This window comes from Cydia splendana, chromosome Z (assembly GCF_910591565.1).
Source record: "Cydia splendana chromosome Z, ilCydSple1.2, whole genome shotgun sequence".
NCBI classification, from domain to species: domain Eukaryota; kingdom Metazoa; phylum Arthropoda; class Insecta; order Lepidoptera; family Tortricidae; genus Cydia; species Cydia splendana.
The window spans coordinates 36,452,955-36,478,223 of NC_085987.1; the positions used below are offsets into that span (position 1 = coordinate 36,452,955).

General features: G+C 35.1%; 2 protein-coding genes across 2 annotated transcripts in view; both read right to left on the reverse strand.

The window, feature by feature from the left end:
• Positions 1-25,269, reverse strand: part of LOC134803930 (SCY1-like protein 2) — a 383,486-nt gene that overhangs the window by 109,500 nt on the left and 248,717 nt on the right. Inside the window, exon 2 of the mRNA XM_063776750.1 lies at positions 11,592-11,926. The gene's annotated coding sequence lies outside the window, so the exon portion shown is untranslated. The remainder of the gene's footprint in view (positions 1-11,591; positions 11,927-25,269) is intronic.
• Positions 21,470-24,984, reverse strand: LOC134804996 (uncharacterized). The gene is made up of 2 exons (XM_063778284.1): positions 24,704-24,984; positions 21,470-24,029 (listed from the first exon to the last, which is right to left on the reverse strand). The coding sequence occupies exon 2, from the start codon at positions 23,167-23,169 to the stop codon at positions 21,703-21,705; it is 1,467 nt and encodes a 488-aa protein (XP_063634354.1). The 5' UTR covers positions 23,170-24,029; positions 24,704-24,984; the 3' UTR covers positions 21,470-21,702.

Below are 25,269 nucleotides of genomic sequence, written 5' to 3' on the forward strand. Positions count from 1 at the left end.
CCATTGGACAAAGCCGAAATGTACATATGCATTAGGGTATTTAGAACCAGTATACAAAGTATCATAGCAATCGTTGTAGCGGTTACGAAGAAATTAACGAATTACGTTTTTTTTTACTTTGGAGCAACCTGTATGTGTTAGTAGCTCCTGAGGTAATAAATAGTATGAAACCTTCTTCGACCGTTTTGATTATCTTTTTTATTTATGACATTAATAAGATTCTGACTTTTGACAAATGTCATCATTGCTCCACATTTTCAAACAAATTGTCAAAAGGACTGCCAATGATTAATACAGTATGTTTCTTTTTATTGTCGATTATTGGAAATAACTTTTGTTTGATTTATTTTTTTATCTTTTGTTCTAATTAAAAAAATATTACCGTTACAGCATTTCTTAGAAGTAACCCTACGTGGGATTTCAGGGTTTGTCCAATGGCTAAGGTCACGCTGTATAACGTTCAATTATTTTAATCGCCGCTGACATTAAATACCTATGGACTACTCGGGAAAGTAAATGTAATAAAAGTTGATGAAATTTTGTCACAATGAGCTCATCATAGGTAATTACCCTATTAACGAGCTCATATTTTGTACTTATTGCCGTTGTCATTACAAAATAGCGTTTAAAAGCAAGTTTTGCTTTGGGTTGTCTTTTACCTACATCATAGTAAATTTGAAAGTTATCATGATGACAATAGGTCTAGGGTGAGGCAATCGTATTATGGTCATGTTAAATAACATGGCAATAGGCGATAACAACATTTTTGTTATAGGTACTACGAGTATATTTTTAAATCTAAATTTGACCCAATTTCCGATAGAGCTGAAATTTTGAATAAAAATTGAAATAAATACCTAAGACCACGTTCACGTTTTTTACCTACATATGTAAATCGGATGATAATGCAATATTATCATGACATGGAACTGATCTAATGATGGAGACAGGAGGTGGGCATGGACACTCTGTGATGAAACAACGCACAACTAATTTTGTTTGGGGTTGTTAGAATTGTCTCAATAAGTATTAGTTGCCTGTGGAAAGAAAGGTACAGTCAGCGATAAAAGCTTGTACTTACCAAAAATTAAATGTTTGCCAAAGAAATAGTAGTTTTTGTTACAAGGGATCAAAATGATATATTTCCGTCAAGGGCGTACATTGAATCCTGAATGAAGCGATGGATTCGACAATAGAATCCCGAACGTAGTTCTAAAGTAAAATCTAGAGCGTAATGAGGGATTCAAGTGTTAACGCCCAAGACGAAATAATTTTGATACCGTGTGACACATACTGCTTTTCACATCAACTATGAGGAAAATAAAAAAATCTTAGTGTTGACACTACAGTGTTGGCACTTTAAAATTTCTACTCTTTTTTGCCAGGCTGTACATACGATGTTCATAGTTAATTATATTAATATTTTAAACTAGCAATGAAATGTCGTTGAACAGAAAAGTGCCACTTTGATCCCTCCTGGCAGGGAAGAAAAATCAATTTTCTGATTATGTGATGTGAAAAAAAAAATTCTGACCTAAATCCTTAAAAGTAGGCAGTCTTAAAATAAATAAATGTATAAGTTTGTATTTAAATCACATTATAATACCTACGACTAAATTTATATCATAGGGTTTTTTTTTAAGTTTAGGACACTAACAGTACCTAAACTCTAGTAGGTACTACATTCGTATTTACATGATAAAATACGAGTATCATTGATTTGCATTAAACATTACATGGAGCAGTATGTGGTGTTGCTTAAGACTGCATCGACCCTCCAGTGGCGCCATCATTGGGGGAGTTGTGTTTTCTAATAAACCAATTAATTTATGTATTAATCAGTAAGGTCAGGTGGGATAAGGGAAACATACTTTATTTTTCTCGGGGTAAGAGAAACCGTATAAGAAGTCCATCTACGATTCTACGTAAATATTTTTAAGTTAATTTTATTTAAATTAAAACTATGTGCCAAAACCAAAAGTTGGGGAATCAGTAGGACAACAATATTAATATTCAGTATATATTAATATTGTTATACAGAAATTAATTGGTTTATTAGACAACACAATTCTAATAAGGGCGCCACTGGACGGTAGACCCAGTCTCTTAACTTAACCAAATAATGTGTTTATTTGAAAGGCTAAGTACGAGTGGGTTTTCTGTTGCATTAATTTTGTACTCAAGGGAGCTACACGCCCACTTGTTGCGTGTTTTAGGTCAAATTAACCACAATCTACGAGAATAGGTAAGTAATTAATTATTTAACCCATTTGCCAATTCAATTTCAATTCAATTAATATGTACCTTACCTATTAGAATACATATATGCTTAGTGTCTACCATATATAATCCTCAAATTCACTTTACTACAGAATGATTACCCATACTTACTCAAAATTGAAATCCACGGCAAAGTAAGTAATATCATTGTGGATAGGAAATCAAATAATTTAAAGCGCACGCGGAATATCTTATAGTACAAGAGCTAACAGCAATAATGTGGCAGTTTAAAACGATTAAAGTAATTACAAAGTCTGGCCATGTGTGCTCATTGTTATATAAATTACTTACTTTTAATCTTAGAATTTAGATTATTTTATATATAATGTAAAATACAGGGTATACTACGTTTATATTATTTTTTTATTATTGTTTTACATTTTGTGTATCATTGTTTGAAATAATGTGGTAAATAAGTAGATAAAAATAATATACAAAATTATTATTAGTACCAATAACTAAGAATGTCAATTTTCTTCACCGAAAGCAACTGGTAAATAATGTTACATAAGTTTCGAAAATACCTATATGACCCGCGACCTCCGGATTGTAAGTAGCACGTTTTTACCGCCAGGTTAATAAAACATAAACAATGAAATAAAATGTAGCTAGAGATTACAACAGTCTGTCTTATTAGCTACTACAAGTAATATAAAATGACGTGGAACTATTATTACTTACAGCTCTTCCTCTAATGCATCGGAAAATCCAATTACCGCGTGCTTTTCATATCTTTTTATATTGCAGCTATTGTAGGCTTCTCAATAAATCGCTATTACGGATATAACTCGTATTATATATTTTTAATGTTATATATGCATATATGTCGGCGAATACGTGACACACACACGTGTCACGTACACGTACACGTGACATGTACTGGGACCGCGTCGAGCACCAGTACGTTTAGAAATGTCATAATGTCATTTGAAATGTAAAGGCTGTTGACGAATACGACGCTTGATTTTATTAAATTTCTTCATGAGTTCTTGATTCTTTTATAAAAACCAATTGCTTTACCCACCTCCAAAAGAAAAAAACAAGTGATGTGAGATCAGGCGAACGTGGGACCACTGATTTTAGAACATTTCACGTAATGGATTCCGCACTTGATCAGCGATATGAGGCGGAGCACCATCATGCTGGTACCAGGTCTGGTGGTTGAAAGGCAAATTCATTCTAAGTAAAAATTAAAGGGGTTGTAAGTGCGCTGCCGGAATTTAAGATGGAAATACAGTCTTTCCTTAAAGGTTTGAAGGTCGTATCGGTCCGGAAATACCGCAGGCGACAGATCATTCCATAGTTTAGCCGTGCCAGGCAGGAAGTTTCTGGAGAAACGCACAGTTGAGTTAAGGATAAGGACTGCCAACCATCTAAGATGGTGAAGATAGAAATTTTGTCGCGTAGAGCGCTGACGGAAAGACGTGGCAGGGATTACTCCAAAAAATTCCTCAGAACACTCCCCGTAATACATGCCTTAGTAAGTATATGCTCATATTGCATTTATGTAAGCGGTTAAGGGTTGTTAATCATAAATAAACGTATAATATTCAATATCTGGGAGACCGAGCTTTGCTCGGAAAACATAAAAACTCAAGAATGCGCGTTTTCCCAGAGATAAGGCCTAACTAGATCGATTTTTGGCCCCCGAAAACCCCCATATAGAAAATTTCATCAAACTTCAAGATTTATTCAGCAAATAGGCCACAAGGGCACTTTTACACGACAACATTGAATTTACATATAGTCATAAATAATAACAATACATCAACAATTTTATAATATACAACTAACAATTCAAACTAACGTATTTTTTTTTCCACAACTATTTTTACAGGTAAACCTAAGACAATAGTGTAACTATTAATAAAAATATCTAAAGTATGTCATTTCGTCTATAACATAATATTTACAATGCTGATATTGTGAATTCATTCAAAGAACATGAGAATATGTCAATATTTTCCGCTATTCTATTGAGGATCCGCACAGTGCGCGTCAGTGGCGCCAGCCCTAGCAGGTTGGTGCGCCCGCGCGGCTCGGCCAGCAGTCGCGGCCGACACCGGCGCCACACATACCTATCGGGTACATAGACACACACGTAACTCAATACCTGACTATTGTACAATTTGCCCCTGAGTAGCTTAAAAATATATGTTCCCTGCGCACCCGCAGCTCGTTGTACCCTACCATGCCAAGCACAAATAAAGTCGGATACATTAAGGGGTAGAAAGGGTATACACCGTATTTCCGCCAGTACAAAAAACGAATAAACTTGTTCTGGATACGCTCCACCATTAACTTATATTTCGCTTCATGGGGTGCCCAGATCACTGCGTTGCACTCAAGCCTACTGCGGACTAATGCATTGTATAAGGCGATAATAGCGCCAATATTTGTAAAACCATGGGACCGCCGAAGCACAAAAACCCAACATTCCCAGTATTACAATTACTTAGAGATGTATATGGTCTCTTAATGTCGAATTACATAATAAAACCTATAATATTAATATAAAAAAAATACAGATACAAATACAAAAAAAAACATAATATTTAGAGGTGTAAATGTCTCTAGGTGTCAGAACTATAAGATTGTATAGTTTATCAAATTATCCTTAGAGATGTATAGGGTCTCCAAGAGTCAATATCCTGTATAATTAACACATTCATTAAGAGAAAAGTAACACACGAGAGCAGAATGAGGCGTCTCAGTGTAATTAAACTCAAAAATAAAGTTACTAAGTATTTTTCACATCACCTATTCGAAAAAGGGCTTTTTCTTCCCCGCTAGGAGGGATCAAAGTGGCACTTTTCTTACCTGCTAGGAGGGATCAAAGTTGTACTTTTCTGTTCTAGGACACATCTTTTTCATTTTTACATACAATTTTTTTTTAGCTTAAATAGTGTTTTGATACATGATAATTTCCTCATTTATTTATTTTTTTATTTTGCTCATAGTTGATGTGAAAAGCAGTATGTGTCACACGGTATCAAAATTATTTCGTCTTGGGCGTTAACACTTGAATCCCTCATTACGCTCAGGATTCATTTAGGATTTAATGTACGCCCTTGACGGAAATATATCATTTTGATCCCTTGTAACACACACTACTAATTACCTCGTGTTAGCTCATGTTAGCTTAAACAGACCAGTCTCCACAAACAGCACCCGTTCACGAGTATGACGCGTATCTCAGCCTTCGAAATCGTTTGAGCCGTTTCTGAGATCGCCGAAATATGTATATAAATATATACATATATACAAGAATTGCTCGTTTAAAGGTATGAGATAAACACAGCTTTGCTCGGAAAACCCAAAAATGCATGTTTTTACTTTTCTAGTAGCATAACAAAATGCTACTAGAAAAGTAGGTTAGGTTAGGTAGGTATGCGGTGCGGGGTACGGGGGTTTGAGCGGGAGGGGCTAGTAATTTTGGCATCAATTTACTTTATTTGGTAATATGTATACATTTTTTTGTAATCATAGTGGTTTATTTAGGTGAAAATATCGCATTAATTTGGTCTTCAAGATTTGGTGATCATTAATGAGTTTTGGTGATCATTCAATATATTTGGTATTTGAATACAATTTGAAGGGCAGGCGTAATTAAACCGGTGGTACTTTTGTATTTTTAGGCCTTATTTTTTTGGTGTTCAGTATTTTTTTTTGGTAAGCATGATTTTTTTATTTAGGGTACCAAAGTATTTTTTGGTGGTCATTATATTTGTAGCCGTTTTATTTTTCTCATTTATTTAAGTTTTTTATTTAGATTCAAGGCATTTGGTGAATGGAGTGTGTTTTAAATAATATTTATGTTAGTAGTTAGTCAGATTGCTGTCAGTTATATGTGACGCCTCACGGGTAAAGGTACCTTATGGCGGTTGGCGCTTACGCTATTATCAACGTCGCTCCAATATTATTACGGCGCTATGCGACGTAAGCGCCAGCCGCCATAAGGTACCTTTTGCCGTGGAACGTCACATATAGTTAGGTATGTAACATGATCAAATGATAAGAGGATACACTGCGGCCGCGCGAAATCGCATTTTCATACAAACGTATCCTCATTTTCCTCTCTGGATATTAACATTTTAATATTTTGAGACAGTTTGTTGTAAGGTAAGGTGGGGTAACACTAACATTGTTTATTTTGACACAGTTTGTTGTAAGGTAAGGTAACACTAACATTGTTTATTTTGACACAGTTTGTTGTAAGGTAAGGTGGGGTAACACTAACATTGTTTATTTTGACACAGTTTGTTGTAAGGTAAGGTGGGGTAACATTAACATTGTTTATTTTGTTCTTTGCTAATGAATCAACGTTATAAAACACTATATTTATACCATTCGCGTCGAATGATGGTTGGGCTTAATTAAAAAAATAATTGAAGCAATATGTTTTTACCGTATTTTTAGAACTTAAACGTTATATTCCTAAACAAATTAATGTGCCGAAATTCCTAAATTAATAAACATTTTACGTGTAAGCTACTATATATAGATAAAAATTAACTGGTATAGGGACCAACATTCAATACAATAGGTAATTAATTTTGAGTTCAAAAATGCAACAGTCACACAAAAATAAACTTGTATGACTGATAAATTAACACCGTGCCATTTTTTGTAGAAATATGGTATAAAATACGCGCTTATGCTCGTAGTACATGGTGTGGTAATTATACCGACGAAATGGTATTATTTAATACAGCTAGGTAAGTTGTCGCGACATCGCGAACCGGGTAATAGTTGCCAGCGTCTTGGAGTAGATGGCGCTCGCAGTCACGTTTAAGTTAAATAACCGCTTCTAGGTTATGGTGATTTTTTAAGGGAAAGACAAGAGGGTAGACGCCGAACGACAGTAAGTAAAGGAGGTTATGTGCGAACAGATCTACCGAGGGAGAATTTTGCTTTGGGATCAATTCAACGGCTTTCTTATGGTGTTATTAGAGTAATGATGTGTCTCCTGTAAATTGGGACTAACGTATATAAGTATTCAGAGTGAACAGTGATCCGGGGAAATTGTTGATGGATAATATGAACTTATGGTAAACTTAATAGTGTGAGGAATGGGGTCGCTATAAGGGGAGGTATGGAGGCGACTATGAATCAGAAGAAACCAGGTGGATAATCAGGTGAAACTAATTTTATATGTAGGTAATAAAGTAGGACACCAGCAATGAGTGAATCGTCATCTCACTAACGTCCAGGCCTCATAAAGGTATGTAGTATGATTACATATTGCTAACCAGTATCAGTAGAACGAATACCAACATACAATATCACAGAATCCTACAACATCAAAATAAATAACATAAAAACTCAAAGCTGAATAGCTTGAATTAGCTATATTCAAATGCAAAATAATTTTTACAGGCAATTGACAAACATTCTAAGAGTGATTCTCAAGAAAGTGGCACCGACAGGTTAAAGTTAATGAAAAATTTTTTTAGGTTTTTTACTTTTTAGAATGAAAAATATGTTTTACTACTTCAAGTACCCCAAATTTTCAAAAGAGAACGGAACATGAAGAAGTTATTTCCAAGACATACAATAACCCGTACATTGAACACAGGTTAAAGTTAAGCAGGTTACAGTGAAAAATACTTATATGTTTATTTTTTCTCTCGAACGGATAATAATACAAATGTCTCACTTTTAGCATAGATGAATATACATTCATAAAATATTAAAATGATATTATTACATTAGGCCCCATACCAAATTCGTAAAATAATCGAGACAAGTTAAAGTTGACATTCCGTTACAAACCCCAGAATCCTGCCTTTAACCACTTGTCTCTACGAAACTACTGATGATGACTGACTACTCTACATGATGGTACTACTGGTACCCTACGGTGGTTAGCTTGATACTTACCTAATATTTTGCCATAGTTATGATCTAAATAAAATTTTCTGTGTATGAGTCAGATGCAATACCGCGGATGTACAGGTTACAGTGAAAATATCCTTGGACAAACTTCGTGCGTGAATATTGTTGTAAAACAATATATATAAGGCCCGTGCAATGTACATTTTAAAAGGTATTGTTTATGTTATTATATAGCATGATATTTTATTTACATAAATTGGTGCTTATAAAACCTAAAGAACTAAAACTGGAAGAGCGATGCTTTTGGACAAGACAGGTTACAGTGAAAAGTGCTACTCTTTATTTTTTATAAATATAAGTGTTAAATTTAAATAAAAATAATGACTTGGCCTCGATAAACATTGTTTTAGTTTATCTAGGTACATTTTTGTTTCATATGAAAAAGAGCAAATAAACATACATTAAATTCAAAAACTCGATGACAGGTTAAGATGCCACTTTTTTGAGAATTACTCCTAAAAAAACATGCCCATGCTAATATAATAAGTTTTTGGCAAAAATTTCATTTTTGATACGAGCTTTTATCGCTGACTGTACTTTTCTTACGACAGACAACTAATACTCATCGAGACAATTCTAAAAACCCCTAACACAATTAGGTTGCGTTGTTTCATCACAGAGTTCCTATGGCCACCTCCTGTATCCATCATCAGATCAGTTCGACAGTACCATATTATTGTATTGTCATCAGAACTACATACAGCTGCCAATTTTCATGACGCTACGATCCTTGGAAGATGGTTAAATTAGTTACCTTAGATTCCATTACATAGTTACATACAGGTCGACCTAATAAAAGCTTGTTAAAAAGCAAATCTTGAAGTAATTTTTATAGAGACCGAATTATACAGAATGGGCCAAAATTTATTGCACTTTAAAAAAAATGAATACTATAAATGTTATTCTCTATTTAATTTTTTCGGCCTGACAAAAATTTAATGTTATTTATTTTTTAACAAATTACATCATTCAGATGACCTGCGTCTCCTCGCTGGCACTCCTGCAATGGACTGTGTGAACTTTAGAAAACTCTCTGACACTTGCATCGGGGGATCGTAGGTACCTTACCGTGAATGTTCTGTTTTAATTGGGGTATTTTCATCAGTTTATTAAGGTACGGTACACTCGCCTCTTTAGATATCCCCACAGAAAAAAGAATGTAAGGTCTGGGCTTTTTGGAGGGTAGAAGGATGTTACCTTTGCGAGAAATCAATTTGTCGGGAAACATTTTTTGGACTGCCAGTAATTCCAGTAAACTCATGTTCGCCATATGGCATGGTGCCTCATCTTGTTGCATCTATGGCCTGCTGTTATATCCTTCAAATTCGTGCAACTGTGGAACCAAAACTCTCACGACATCTTCACGTATTCTGCTGAAGTGGCAGTAACGTTATTTCCTTGATTATTTTCAACTCAGGCCCAGACCTTACACCTCGTGATTTTTCTGTGGGGATGTCTGAAGAGTAAAGTGTAGCTTAGTAAACTAATGACAATACCCCAATTAAAACAACATTAACGATGCGATAGCCGTGATCCCCCGCAGCATGTGTAAGTTTTCCAAAGTTAATATAGTCGATTTCAGGAGTGCCAACGACGAGACGGATATGATGTAATTCGATCCATCTGCATTAAATATGCATAAGCAAAAAAAATACATTAAATTGTTGTCAGAAAGCATAAATTAAATTAAGAATATCTTGTATAGTTTTCTTTCTGTCAATTTTTCAAAAGTGCAAAATTTTTGGCCCACCTGTGTAAAATCTACCAAAATTTCCAATAGGTAATTTAAAAAAGTTAGGCTACAAATTTTATAGAGCGTCTCTATAATAAATAGACATGCATCTTTAAGAATAAACCCTTTACCAGGCCCCTAAGAACTAGCGTATCTTCATACGTACTGTATATACTGTTACTTGTGTTATTGAACGCCTTGTAAAAAAAATATTTACGAAAGTCGGAGATGTTCCTTTAAACCAGAAATAAAAATGCGGGTTACGGTTATCCCATCGCCTGTCTAAGTAATTAACTGTCATACTCGATTTTCTCTTATTATATTCTCGATCAGGCGAAGGGATATATTCCTCCCACATTTTATATCGGTTATCATAGTCAGGGTTTAACTCCAAATCTACTACGAAACATTATATCAATCACTGAATCGCTCTAGGTTGAACACAAAAACAGTTTTATTACTTACGTGAGTTTTAATGACATGACGAGACAATTTACCGGGCCATGGGAAGAATAGCTACCGCACAGTTAAACTCTAATAAGGCCATGGGATAATGTCAACCCACATCCAAATTCTGGTCATACACAATAATGCATGAATATTTAGCAATGTTTACGATTACATTACCTTTCAACACTCAAAATCTACAAAATATCAAAAAATTGTTCGACCTATGTACTTCTGTTTCATAGAAATTAAGGAAAGTGTTCGAATTTCTCCGTAGTTTACTGAAATTAGAGTTCAAGTGAATATAAACGGCTGCCAAAGATATATTACGCGATTTAGAAGCGTGTTGTGAATAAATATCATAAAATACTATTTTCAGGGATTGACAAAATATTTTGTAGGAGGTTTGGAGTTAAAACCTGACTGTGGTAACCGATATAAGATGTGGGAGTATCCGTTCGCCTGGTAAAGGGTTAAGATATATGCGTGAATTTAATAATACTTACGACTAAAAACGAATGCTAGCAGTTAGAGTATATTTAGAATTTTTTTTACAGTGTAAACTCATAATAGGCATTCCTATTGATATTGATTTTATCATCCAAAATATATATTTATCTATTTTGTTCTCAATTGTATGAAATTTCAAATTTAATTCGCAGTGCAATTTCATTTTATCACAGTCTAACGTGTAATAATTAGACCTCGATATTTAAAACTGTTATTTTGTTAAAACTTGTTACAGAAATAATTATATTATAATTTATAATACCTATACTATATCATCAGAGGATCACTTCAAAATAATAGATAACCCAGGTACTATCAACCAACATCTTGCAGTCATTCCATGTCCTTCAAAGTGCTGACTCAAAAATGCCTGCAATCTGGGCACTCGACCCACTAACAAAAGGGGGTTTATAAATTAATCACCGTTATTTGTGAGGCCCTCAGTAAGAAGCTCCGTAGCCGGGAGCCTTACTGATTACTAATAAATAAACGTGTCGTACTGTGGCCAAACGGCGGACGAGATAAAATGGCGGTTATGGGCCAGCCCGGGATCACGCTGCCTAAACGTAAAGTAAAAGTGAGCGTATCTCGCTCGATACCGCCCTACCTGTTGCGACGCCACCGCGCCCGCCTCACGCCGAGCTCAAACTTTTACGCTCTTCGTCTGCGCCCTCGCGGCGTGCCGACGGAGTACGCGCCACATATATAAACTCCGACCACTCACCTGAACTGCCAGCCTGGGACGCGTCTCCTGGGGCACCCGATAATTTTTTAACAACTTTTGAAAAAGTTGAAAACAGTTTGAGGCTTGTTCTGTTACTGTTGGGTGAAACTACATTGCGGTTCGTCCGCACGGTCGCGAGCGAACTGTCCGGGCTAAGAGCGTGCGCCCGTGAAGCGACCCAGAGAAACAGTGAGGGTACTCGACGCTGCCTCACTCAGACCTTTCCCCCCGCCACCCACCCCGATTTCGTCCTCCACCATCACCTTGCCTAAAATCACCCCATCATAGCTTATTATAAACATACTGAGCGAACACTTACATTACAAATTTATTTACTTACATGTTTCGCTAAATTAAACAAAACCAATATTAATTTAAATTACCAAGGAATAAAATGATTGACGCTGAGTATCTTTGAGTTTAACGAATGGCTATTAAGAGAACGCCTTGTAATCATTATTTAACATGTATTGTAATAGCTATTTACATTTTAGGTCAGCGTTTTAAGGTCGAGTCGTCCTTCATTCAGATTTGATAATGATCTCGCCCGGGCGAAAGTTAGTTTGGACTTTAAAAAGTTAGGTCTGTTGTTCTAAAACTAAATTTATTGCGTCAGGTAAACACTAAACAGTAGTGACGAGTTCTATTAAAGTACTTATAAATCTGATCATCGAAGGTGGTAATAAAATAATTAATATAAAAAATTAAGCTTGTGTTACGTTCTTGTTATTCTTTCTCTGTAGTACAAGTAGTAGAACGCGTGAAGTGTAGTTTACCTACTTATCTAATAGCTTAACAAAAAAAGATATATCCCGGACCCCGACGATAGATACTTTTATATCTCTATTTGGAAAAGTATTCAAGGGTGGCAGATACTTTCGGTGCGTTGTTTCATTTAGGTATCTTTGAACGCAATCGTACTTTTATTTAATTGAGGATCGGCTTATTGCCTATTGTCTATGCAATTTCAAAAGTTTTGCGCAAAGGTTTTACAAAATAAGCGGTTCTGTACAGTACCGTCTTTACCATAAGGGCACACGGGGCCCGTGCCAAGGGCCCCCATCCTCGGGGAGCCAAGGACAGATAGTAACAGAATATTTGATTACCCATAATAAATAGAAGATCATAGTAGAAAAATATTAGTTTAATTCGCTTTCTTTACTTTCCAAAAGGGCCCCAAATTCTTATATGCAAAGGGCCCCAGCATAGTTTAAGACGGCCCTGGTTCTGTATTGTGTATAATAAAGCCCAACAAATACATTTTAATGTAAAATGTAGCCAAGACGAAACCATAAGGCTCGCACTGTCAAAAAGTTATCAGATCTCTTTTAGAGCCAAGCTTCTAACTCTACAAGCCCTAACTTCACAAACTCTACACCTTAGTCAAATATGTGGCTTGGCCGTTTCGTTACTACAATAACTATTGTATAATAAAAAATAATAATAAGTGTGTATAAATTTTACACTTTACGCCCATTTGACGGTAGCGAAACGGCCAAGCCATATATTTTGACTAAGGTGTAGTTTGTGAAGTTAGGGCTTGTAGAGTTAGAAGCTCGGCTCTACAAGAGATCTGATAACTTTTTGACAATGCGAGCCTTATGGTTTCGTCTTGGCTACATTACCTACATTTTACATAAAAATGTTTTTTGTGGGATTTCACTTCTTTTTGTAAATTGCTTATGACAATCTTTTATCTCCTAATTTAAATTAAAAATGTAATTTACTATTAAAAATCCTGAAATACGTATCTGGGATCATCTTTTATACAATCTGCTTTTTACTGATTCTCCATAAAAAATTAAACCCCTCTTTCTCCCTAACGCCCTTTTCCACCCCCTTTTCATCCTTACGAGATCACTTTGGGGTTGAAAAGTATTCTATATTCCCCATAACAAAAACTATCTACATACCAATTTTCAACTAAATCGGTTTAGCGGTTATTGATTACCATACAAAATTTACCCCCTTAGGGGCTAAAAATTCAATCATTCTCTATAGATCCAACCAGTAGGTCCAAGATGGATCTAGTGAGAATTTTTTTATTCGTAAGATCCAACTTCTGGCCGATGGATCTAATGAGAAGTTTTTTTAGTAATAGACCCAGTTGAAATGATAAATGGATCTAGTAAGAATTATTTTTATCGCAAGATCCAATTTTAACTTACGTTATTGACGTTATAGTATTAATCAGAAATTCTCTATCTTCTCTAAGGTTATCTAAGGTTAGATTCAATATAATTATGAGCGCTGGTGGCCTAGCGGTTTGGCGTGCGGTGACGAAACTGAAGGTTCCTTCGGGATGCATGCAACACCTGAGGGTTCCTGTTATTCGGTATTTTTCGGGAAGCAACCGACCGTCGAGTCCCTTTGGAATGAAGCCGCCAATCGCTAAGACGAGGAGAATTAGATCTATAATGAATATAATGATTTTGATTACTAATAAATAAAAGTTTTTTTATACACTTCGTTGGGGGCAAACAATACGGCATACGGCCCGCTTGATGGTAAGCAGTTACCGTAGCCTATGGACGCCTGCAACACCAGGTGTTATATGCGCGTTATCGGCCCTAACAAGCCGCACCCTTGTAGAGCTCAGGCAACCTTACTCACCGACTGAACACAACACTATCAGTAGGTTCTAGTGTTATTTGGCTGCGGTATTCTGTAAGGTACGTACCTCCACTTCCCCAGTTGGGCTCTGCTCTAGATCTGGAATGACATCCGCTGTGCCCTACCACATAAAGCGAGATGACATTCACAGTGACGATACCTCTCTTTTGGACGCAGTTTAAGGTCTTACATTTGCACAAAGAGAACAGGCAATTTTGTATCAATAATGTGCGGTTGTTGAGTAGCGTTAGGATATAGGTACCTATCGGCACTACTTTGAAAAATACTCGTATTTTGTTCTGTCAATCAAAAATGTGGTATCTATGTATGGGATGCATAGAGAGTTTCTGCCTTTCAACTATGTGGGTAGTACCTAGTGTGAGATACGAGATTATTTCAAAGTAGGTAGTGCCGCAATGTGGATAGGCCCTTAAGTGGCCGAGCGTCAACGTCTGAGCCCGAGTTTAAGGTCTCGCCGGAGTTTCAGCGTGGGCAAAATTACTTCCATATGTCCGGTTGTCCTCCTTTACAGGTCGTATTTCTCAACCGGTTCTCGTGAAGTTTTAAGCTTGTCACAAAGTCTGTCTACAGCCCACAGAGCCACTAGTTGTAATATTATTTTAACCCAGCTGAATTCCACCTGCAAAGATGCATTTTACTAGATTGCTCGTTGTTAACGCATTTTAAAGTCCTTTAGATAAAGTGGCTATTTATAAAAAGATGTAGTTAGTTACTTGGACAATATTAATTAAACTTCAGAAATATCTGTAAATCTGTAACTTTATTCTTCAAAGTACTCGTTATATAACTAGGTACATCCAATTTAATGTACCTACCTAATACTAAGTGAGATATTAAAGTATTTGTATATTTAAAAAGTTGTTGCATTATTTTTACTGACGCTTTGATTCGTCTACTCAACCATAAATGTAGCTAGTTGCTAATTCTACTTGACATAAATATGACGTCCATCTATCTCCATCACAAAGCATGATTCTTGCCTTTGTAATTCAGTCTATTTTGTTCAAACCTCTGCCATTAAATTATTATGAAAATAGAATATTTTCTGGTTCAATTCATTGACATTTTATTTCATGGTTCAAAAACAGTTGAATAGATTTCAAAATTTTCACAGCTTTCGTTTCTGTATGTATCTAAAGCGTCAAACTTAAAAGAAATACATTTTATTGATATTTTCAACTGAATCAAGCAAGCGACCGAGTGGCAATTTCGAAAAAAGTGGGGTACTGATAAATAGTAAGGGAGGAAAGGTGCTATTAGCCGGGGGCCATCGATACCACAAGCACGTGGAAAATAAAAACGGCACCAGCTTGTGGCGGTGCGATCAGTATAAGAAAAATAAACTAAACTGCACCGGGACAATTACCGTAAATCCAGTGAGTATCTTGCGGTAGAGTTGAAAGCGAGGGAAGCGCGCAGCGACTTCGCCGTGAGCGCACATCTTCGCCGCGAAAATTTCAAGATTTTAAATTTTGTTGTTGTTTGTGTACTAATAAATAAATAAATAATATATAAATATAATAATAATTTTATTACCTATTTTACATACCAAATTTCAGCTTCCTAGGACTTCAGGAAGAACCCTAAAGGTTTTGATGATCATCAGTGAGTCAAATGACGAAATCGGTTTTTTTAGATATGAATAAAATGTAAAGTATAAGAGCTATGCAATTGAAAATTTTTATGCTTAACAAGTCCACTATTGACATCATATCCCGAGAATTTTGTTTACCTGGTATAATCCACACCCAAGTTATGAGGTTTCAAAAAAACGACGACGCGCTTCGAGAAAAGGTAGGTTGTGCCCTTGCGCTTCGCTTTGCTCGTATTGGCGGGGGCACTACCGTGTCCCGAGATTCGCAAATACTTAGTTAACCCTTTAGTGGGTAACGGCAAGATATTTGCCGTCATACCACTCAGATATTTTATTTTTTTTAACAATGAACGTGTTGTTAGTTAATATAAATTTTGGTTTGCATAAGAGAATATACTCGTACCAATCTAAGTAAAAAATGAGAGCTGATAAACGTTATTCCATCCCTTGTTAAATGATGATTCTTAGGCCGAAACTTAGATTTGAACAAAAATGATTGTAAATAAAATTTTCTTTGCTGGATTTATCCGATAGTCACAATTCTCTAGTTTCAGAGACAAGTTTGGCGATATAAAGTTTAAAGAAAAAAAATCTGTTATTTGATAATTAAAAAAAATTAAGCGGGCAATATATTTGCCACTATCCGTTAAGTTTCTGGTGTTTATTGAAGGAAAGGGTAGGTTAGGCTACTATTGTTATTGATTTATATATGGAGCAATAGCTTAATTCAATACTTCAAATTATTACATGCTAGCAACCTATCCACAGTTTTGCTGGGATTACAATACCTACTTGGAAATAATATACAATACCTACATATAATAGTATATATTAAAAATATTATAAATAGAATAAACAAATATTTTTAAGTTAAATAAAGGTTTTAATTATTTCGTATCATTCTATTGGTTTTTAATTTATTCATTTTAGATACTTCATGCCACCCGTAGTTCCCCCGGCAAACTGACATGACGGTCTTGTCACTTACTGCCCTTGGCTGATAGCGGCAAACATATTGCCGTCTTATAATTCGGAAACCCCGAAATAATATATATATTTCTCTTTCACAAAAATCATAAAAAAAAATTATTCATGCTGTGCGTATCGTTAAAGTTCTCGATTCATTGCTATGAAAAAATAATGGTCAAAGGGTTAAATCAAAAACTTTACATGAATATAATTTATCATCGAATGAATTTTAATTTTAATCTTTAATTTTAAGAACCCTTGTTATGTAGGTATCTGTTTCACAGCTTAGCAATGCTAAAAAAGTTTTTTTCGATAGTGTTTCTATAATTCTATATATGTAAGTACACCTTGTGTGACGGTAAAACAAAGAAATTTAAATTATGTAGGGTAAAACCCGGATGGATGCCTTACTTTTTGAAAAGTCTAATTACGTCAAAAAATTTAGTTTTTGATACGTGTATAATTTCAATTAGAGTAGCGAGTCTGATCTTTTATCTTACTCTGACAATGAGACATAAGTTTCTTCTGTTGTAATAATCGTTTATGCAGAACTTTAGCTTTTCCAGAAGATAGTTTTAGTTTAGACTGTTTAGAGCAGCGGTCGGCAACCTTTTTTTGCGTAGTTTTAGTAGCGTAGTTAACGATGAGTAAGTTGACGCGGGCCGCACTTTGTTAATATTTATGACTTTATCAGACATTGTCGTTTCTCAATATTACATAGCCAGAGAGGCTCGCAGGCCGCAAGTGACAGTTTCACGAGCCGCATGCGGCCCGCGGGCCGCAGGTTGCCGACCGCCGGTTTAGAGAATAGATGCCTCACATGTATGGATAGATCCCACGACTTCAAAATGGTAAGATGGATTGATGCCCTTTGGAATAAAACAATTAAAATTATATTTACTTACTGATAATTATGTTAATTCTTGGCCTTTAGGAGATTATTATACATTATAATATTTATAACTTACATAGCCATAAAGAACTGTCATAAATTATTTATTATTCCTTTGTCAAAAAATAAATAGTAAGATTAACGATGCGTCATTTTTACTGTCAGATAAATTGAATTTAATATTTTTTGGGCGCACAACTTGTTTATATCGACGCCCAAAGCAAACACGTAGTAACCCACAAAAACCAAATTGTTCACCAGAGACGAAAAACTTATCGAGTTTTGAAAAAAAAATCATAACTACGTTGTTTATGAACATAACTAACTCAAAATTGGATGCAACATTCAAAATTTTTTGGACTTCAAATTCATTTAAATAAATTTAACCGCAAGTTGTTACAAGACCATATTTTTTGGGTTACTACGTTTTGGTCTTTTTTACACAGTGCGCAAACTCGTAGTAAACGCCAATACCAAATGTATGGGATAGCATTTCCTTAAAATTTGTACGGACAGCAAAAACGCAGTAATCCACCTGAATATGACAAAAGATATCCGCAATAAAGTCTTAAACGTTGTGGTTTAAAAATTTTGGGTGAACAAAATGCTGTAACAGTATTTTTTTCTTCTTTTTGTAAGCAATTTAGAATGCATTAAAATTTATGTCCATAAATGAACTGATTGAGGGGCTCAGCAGCACTCATGCCGGTTGTAGAATTGATGACGTTTGTGTAAATAATATTAGTTATGCTGACGACATGGTGCTGTTGAGCCCATCAGTATCAGGGCTAAAAAAGCTAATCGATACATGCGAGATGTACGCGCAGCAGCACGGTTTGAAATACAACGCTGCCAAAAGCGAGTTTATGATTTTCAGGGGTAAAATAAAGTGTCCAGCCTACACGCCCAAAATAATGTTGAACGGAGTCCCTTTGAATCGTGTCACACATTTCAAATACCTTGGGCATATTGTGACCGAGGACCTGAAAGACGATCTCGATATCGAACGGGAGCGCAGGGCGTTGTCGGTCCGAGGCGGGATGCTGGCGCACAGGTTCGCACGCTGCAGTGCCCAAGTGAAGCTCACTTTATTTAGAGCTTACTGTCAAAGTTTTTATACGTGTGGCCTGTGGGCCAGTTTCAGGCTGAAGACCTATAATACCCTGCGTATCCAATATAATAACATTTTCAGAATGCTATTTGGGCTTCGTCGATTCTGCAGCGCCTCTGGGATGTTTGCCGATGCTAGCGTAGAGGACTTTTATGCCATAGTAAGGAAGAAGACGGCATCTGTGGTGATGCGGATGAGGGGGAGCTCAAATAGCATCCTGAGAATGATAGCAGAGAGGTGGGACTCGGATATTCTCCGCCAATATACCGACCTTCATGTCTTACGACCTAGAAAATAAGTATTTTTATTATGTTTTGAGTTTACTAATGTAGTTTTATAAGTGTCTTGTAACTAACAATCTATGGATCTCAGTACGGCTACCACCAGTTTTGACATTGACATAACGCTCACGTTTAAGTAACTTACTTTCTATGCATCTCGCTCGTACTCGCATATGCGAGCAATAGTGGAAGCGAGATGTACAGAAAGTAAATTACGTAGACGTGAGCGTTATGTCAATGTTAAAACTGATGGTAGAGGCTCTGGAATCAGAAAATAAATAATTTTTATTTTATTTATTTATTATTAAATGTATTGCCAAAAATTTTACCATACCCTCAAAAATGACTTTAATGGCATCTTAAAGTAAATTGCGCGACATTTCAAATGTATACTTATAAAATGTGAATATGTTTTCGAGATTCATAAACGAAAATAACACATCTATTAGGATGATTTGAACTATTAAAATCAATATAAGCATTCTTGAGACCAAACAAAACACATAACTTTTGTTTAATTTTCAAGAACATAATTAAATCTTTTAATGTTATTGTAAAACCAACTAAACAATAAGAAGTCCACTTTGGAACGGACATAACGTAATGTGCGATCAAAATCTAACCAAAGTATAATAATGTAAGGCTAGTTTAATGAAACAACGACATCTTGGAAGTGTTCTTTATTCGTATAGCGCTATCTCTTTTCAACCTAAGTGTTTTTTTACATATGTCTATCCTTATTTCTCTAGTGTTGTTATTACCTATCGAATGAGAGTATTATGGTTCGACCTAAACATCGACTTTGCCCTTACATGCCCTTTGAAATTTAAATTGAAAAGAATATTTGTATTGTTTTAATTTTAAATTTCACATTTATCTTACCCTTACATGCCATTATTTCAAAACTATAACTTTAAATTTAGAAAAACATTTTATTATTACATAAGTTAATTTACTTCCATTTAATTTGGGCGGGCCTGAAGCTGAAACTACTTATACATTACCAACATTATACAACTAAATTTACTGAAACTTTAATATTGTCAAACTTGAAATTACAACTGTTATAAACTTATAAATGAGAATCATGTTATTTTACTTTATTGTTACACTTCTTTGTTGAAATCATCATTACTATATATTAAATTTGTTTCATACATTTCCAAACATTTTTATTTCCATCTGACCTTAATTTGTCAAAACTTATTACCTTTAACTATTATAAGCAATATATATATACCGCACATCTTTTTTTTGTAACTTTTCTTCTTTTTAAATGTTTTTTGTTTTTAAATCTAATGTTTTTTTTTTGAAGCGACCTATATACAGCAATTTACCAAACGAATTAATGTCTTATGTTAGACTCGTTATATACACGATTCCGGGACTGGGCAGTCAGCATGAGAAAATGTTCAATGGCTGGAAAGTGCAGGGGTCAAAATGTCCATACGAACTGGCTGTCTATGTGGTAAAAAGTATGAACGTTGTAATGCCTTAGTGTCAAAATGTACATATAATCGTGGTCACAATGGTCTAGTGACAAATGGTACACATCTTAAAATTCAAGTACAACAAAAGGGGTGATAGACGAAACGCTTGATTGATATAACGTGCTTAAGTTTAAATGAATAACTGTCAAAAAATTAACTAGACATGAAAAAAAATTGGTGTTTTTCTCCAGCATATCCACTTTACCACGTGAAACTGCACCACTACAGCTGGAGTTAGATGCATATATTGCTGCTTGATTGTACTTTTAAAAATACTAACGGCAATAATCATATGTCGCACTCCAGCGGGCGATATGCGGGCACATCAAAAGTAAGTTTCACATATAAATCAATATATTTTCAAGTTTTCAGAATAAGGTATTTTTACTAAGTGTCCTATGTTATTGGTAAAATACTGTTGTACCAATTTCTTTCCCTCCCCTTTTGTCCGCCACTCGTCGCGGCTCATGACATGTTCCCGCCAGTCTGTACGAAATGTGTAACTCGTCCCGCCATTTTTTTTAACTATAAGTACTAAAAAATCTACATGGGAAAATTCTGATCACGCAAAAGTATGTTATTTTTTACCTCTCTGTATATTGTATTTATCAATAAATTAATTTTATTTCTACGCTGGTAGTTGCATATTTAAGACTGATACATGATAACAGGTTAGTTACAAATACTAAGTATGTATACTAGTAAATAACGTTGTTTTTTGGAAACCTTACCACATGACGTGCCCGCAAATTCCCCTACGAGCGACAACTACGTCTGATTAAAGTAAAGCCCGCACGCGGCCTAACAAACAGACTGTATACCAGTTGCGTAACCTGGATATACCTAGATTTATAGATTCCTACAAGTGACCTTTCGCCATATGATTAAATAAATAAATTACGACACATCATTACAAATTATTTTATTTCAATTTATAAAGTACCGTAAGTTACGAACATAAATCACAATCAGCTACCTCCTTAATTAGGCACTTAAACTAAAAAAATACTTCAATTAGGCACTTAAACTAAAAAATTACTTTACTTATTCACAAACTAAAAAAAACCTTCATTTAAGCACTTAAACTAAAAAAATGGGTACGTTTGTAGTATAATTAGCACTTATTCTTTATTTTGTAATCTAATTATTGTAGTTTTTTTCATTTTTCTTCAACTTCACAATACACTTCAAGAAATTAGTAATAGTAATCTCTTTGTTCTTCAATTGTTGTAACTTTTTTTTATAATTTTTATCAAATAAAATGTCACATTTTCTTCTCTTTACATTTTCAAATAGCACATCTTTAGCTTTTGATTCTTGATAGATGGCTTCCTTTCTTAAAAAGAGAATAAATTGAAATAAGCTTGGATTAGCCCGCATTCTTTTATTTAACCTACTATGCCACCCCTCCAACGCGTTGTTGGTGCGATGTCTCTCACCTGCACAGCTGATTTCTGCCAAAAGTGATTTTGACAACCATTGTTTATTAAAATACTTTTCAAACTTCTCTATTGGGGTGGTTTCACGTTGACTGCCCACTCCCGGAATGGATCTGTTATGCTTGGGCAAACTAGACATTATTTCAGCCCACCCTTGTAATATTAGATCGGCTGGTAAGAAAGGCAAATATGACGCTAATTCTGCTAACTTGCGGCCATCTTTAGTGTCTTCTAGTTTAAGTTCCTCAGATTTTCTCCATATAGCCTTGTTGTAGTGAAAAAAACATCCACTTACGTCGCATTCAGGGTAAACTTCTTTGAAGGCATTTATAGCAGCTCTTTCGTAATCAGTTTTATATTTTTTTACGCACATGCCTAACTCATTTCTCAGGTAATTGAAGAGTCGTAAGTAGGTGTTTGTGGTTTTATCAGGAAGCAATGCATATAGCATTGGTATGATATTAGTTTGCTCTTCTGTGCTATTTACATCCATATGTATAGTAAATAGCTGCTCAAACGGTTGAGGAGTTATTTTGAACGTGCCATCTCCAAAGAATATTGTGTCATCACTTTTATTTTTTAATACTTTTCTCGAGTATTTGGTGCCGAATAATAAAATTTTATCGTCATTTCCATCCTCCCAAATTAAAAAATTTTGTCTTAATATTATTGGTACTTCGACGTCTTGTAGTGTTTTGAAAGACGTCGATTTGACCTGCAAAAACTCCTTTCGTGCTCTATACAATGACCTTTTTTTATTTTCAAATAATGGAATCGTACAATCATCCGAATCTTCATCTGTGTCCATATCCCGACTATAAACATCTTCAAATATTTTTTGAACGGATTCATAGGACTCGCAAACCATTTTTCTGCATTTTTGATAAGCTAGGTGATTTTTATTTTTCGACGAGGATGGCTCACAAGTATGTGCACTTTTTCGCACAATCTTTGTTCGACTGGCGTTTAAGGTAATCGATGAACCACACGACAGACGGTTTATGCACTTCCATAGAGTGGACCCACTTGGATTATGCACGCCCAAAGTATATCTATGTACACCAAGTAACAGTGAATCCCTGCCTTTTTGAGTTTTACTGAATATCAGTTTTTCGCTTTCTTCTTGCATTGTAACTGAATAACTCCGAGAAACATTATAAAGTGACATTAAACATTGTTTTAGTATTTATCAGTCATAATGCAAGTTACTTTTTAATCTAAAGTGGCCAATATAAATTGACAGAGATAGGTTGAATGCTATGTAAAGAGGTAGGTACGTAACGTAATTTAGTCATAGTGAAGTCGTCGTAGTAATTCTGAATACCTGAATTCATAGCTGGGCGAGTAACTATAAATATCGCCGTGTCTCTTTTATTTTCACGGGAGTGCTTATCTTTTGTTCGTGTTTATAGCCGATAGCTCATAGCTAACAGGTACATACCTGGTGGGATTTTACGTCTACTGTACAAGTAATGTTTAAATATACAAGCAAAATTGTTTTAAGATATAAGAGGGAAACGAGCAGACAAATCGCCAGATGATAAGCGATTAAAATCACCAAAGAACACTCACAACCACTTCAGTGAAAGGACTGTCTTGTATATATCGTTTAGATATGATTGAGCTTCACTGGAGTTACATAGTTAAAAATAAATAAATGACTAAACATTAAATTTTAACCTTTATTATTTAATTCTAGTCTACAGCCTAAAATGACCTTATTCTATTAGGGCAGACGACACGGTAACATTTATCAACTGTAGAGTACTTTTATAAATTTGTATGATGTCTGCTGTGTGGATTTCATTAAAATCAGTAACTGATGCACTATAATTTAATACATGGTCCCAGTTTTCAGATTCTAAATGTTGACGGCACACCCTTGCATCTCGTGGCACATAAAAATTATGTTTTGATAAAAGCATGGCCTTTGAAAGATACGGGATATGGAGAAGATCCATCGCGGGGCATTCACTAAAAATGCATCGGCTGCTATCGGTTATTGCTCGTTTTAGTGTAGGACGAGACCTGGAATCATATGTGTTATTTAACTCGAAGTAGCTCATATTTTTCAATATTTTACCACAATTTTTAATTGCTAAATTCTTTATTGCTAAATCAATCACAAATTGACAGTTAGTATTTTTAATAACTGACGTTCACATTCTAGTGGCTTGTATTATTTTTACCTTATATTTAGCATGAAGTTTTTAAATCTAGCTGAGTGTCTATATAGATATAGCTATTATTAGTTTGATGTTGATGAGTACACACACAGGCATGTTTATTTTTAGAAACATGGTTTACTGTCATCCGCGTCTAAGGCAATTTCGTCGAATGAAATTCTGGTTATTCGCGTATAAGGCAATTTGCGTTTCTAGTACTATGCGTAATTTGAACATACCGGCCATTTGCGTAATAAAATTCGGGTAATCTACGTAACTGGTAATTTGTGTACGAAATTCTGGTCATCCGCGTATAAGGTAATTTGCGTTTCTGGCACTATGCGTCTGAACGCTTTTTTTAACCGCCGCAAAACGAAACTGAACAAAAATCTGAGAATTTTTCACTTATAAAAATTATTTCCCTCAAACGTAATGCATTGATCTAGAACTGTACAACTTTTGTAAAATTTGGAGTAAAACCAAACGTTTTAGTTAGAATAAAGCTTTATACCATGTACAAAAAGGAAACATTATTACCGTGATGCATTTACGCATGTGTTCGCGTTGGCTATTATACATTATGGCACTTGTTTAATTGGACCTGAACACATTTTAACTGCCGTCCATTTGAACCACTGCAAATTTTGAAATTTTTACTTTTTGCCATATACACAGCCGGTCCGTATGGACATTTTGACACTAAGGCATTACAACGTTCATACTTTTTACCACATAGACAGCCAGTTCGTATGGACATTTTGACCCCTGCACTTTCCAGCCATTGAACATTTTCTCATGCTGACTGCCCAGTCCCGGAATCATATACACTAATATCTAAATAAATTACACTACATATCATATCATACAAATACATCTCAGTCATTATTTACAAATTTATTTTATTCGGCACTAGGTTAAGTTTATTAGGTTAAGCTCATTAAGTTACGTAATTATTTACAAAGCATGCAATATAACATTATACACAAATTTGTTTGTTTTTTGTTTATTCCTCTCTGTACGCACAATACTACAACCGTTACCCTACTATACACGCCTATATACACTTAAAGCTAGATATGTACATATTTATAGCAAATTCTTTT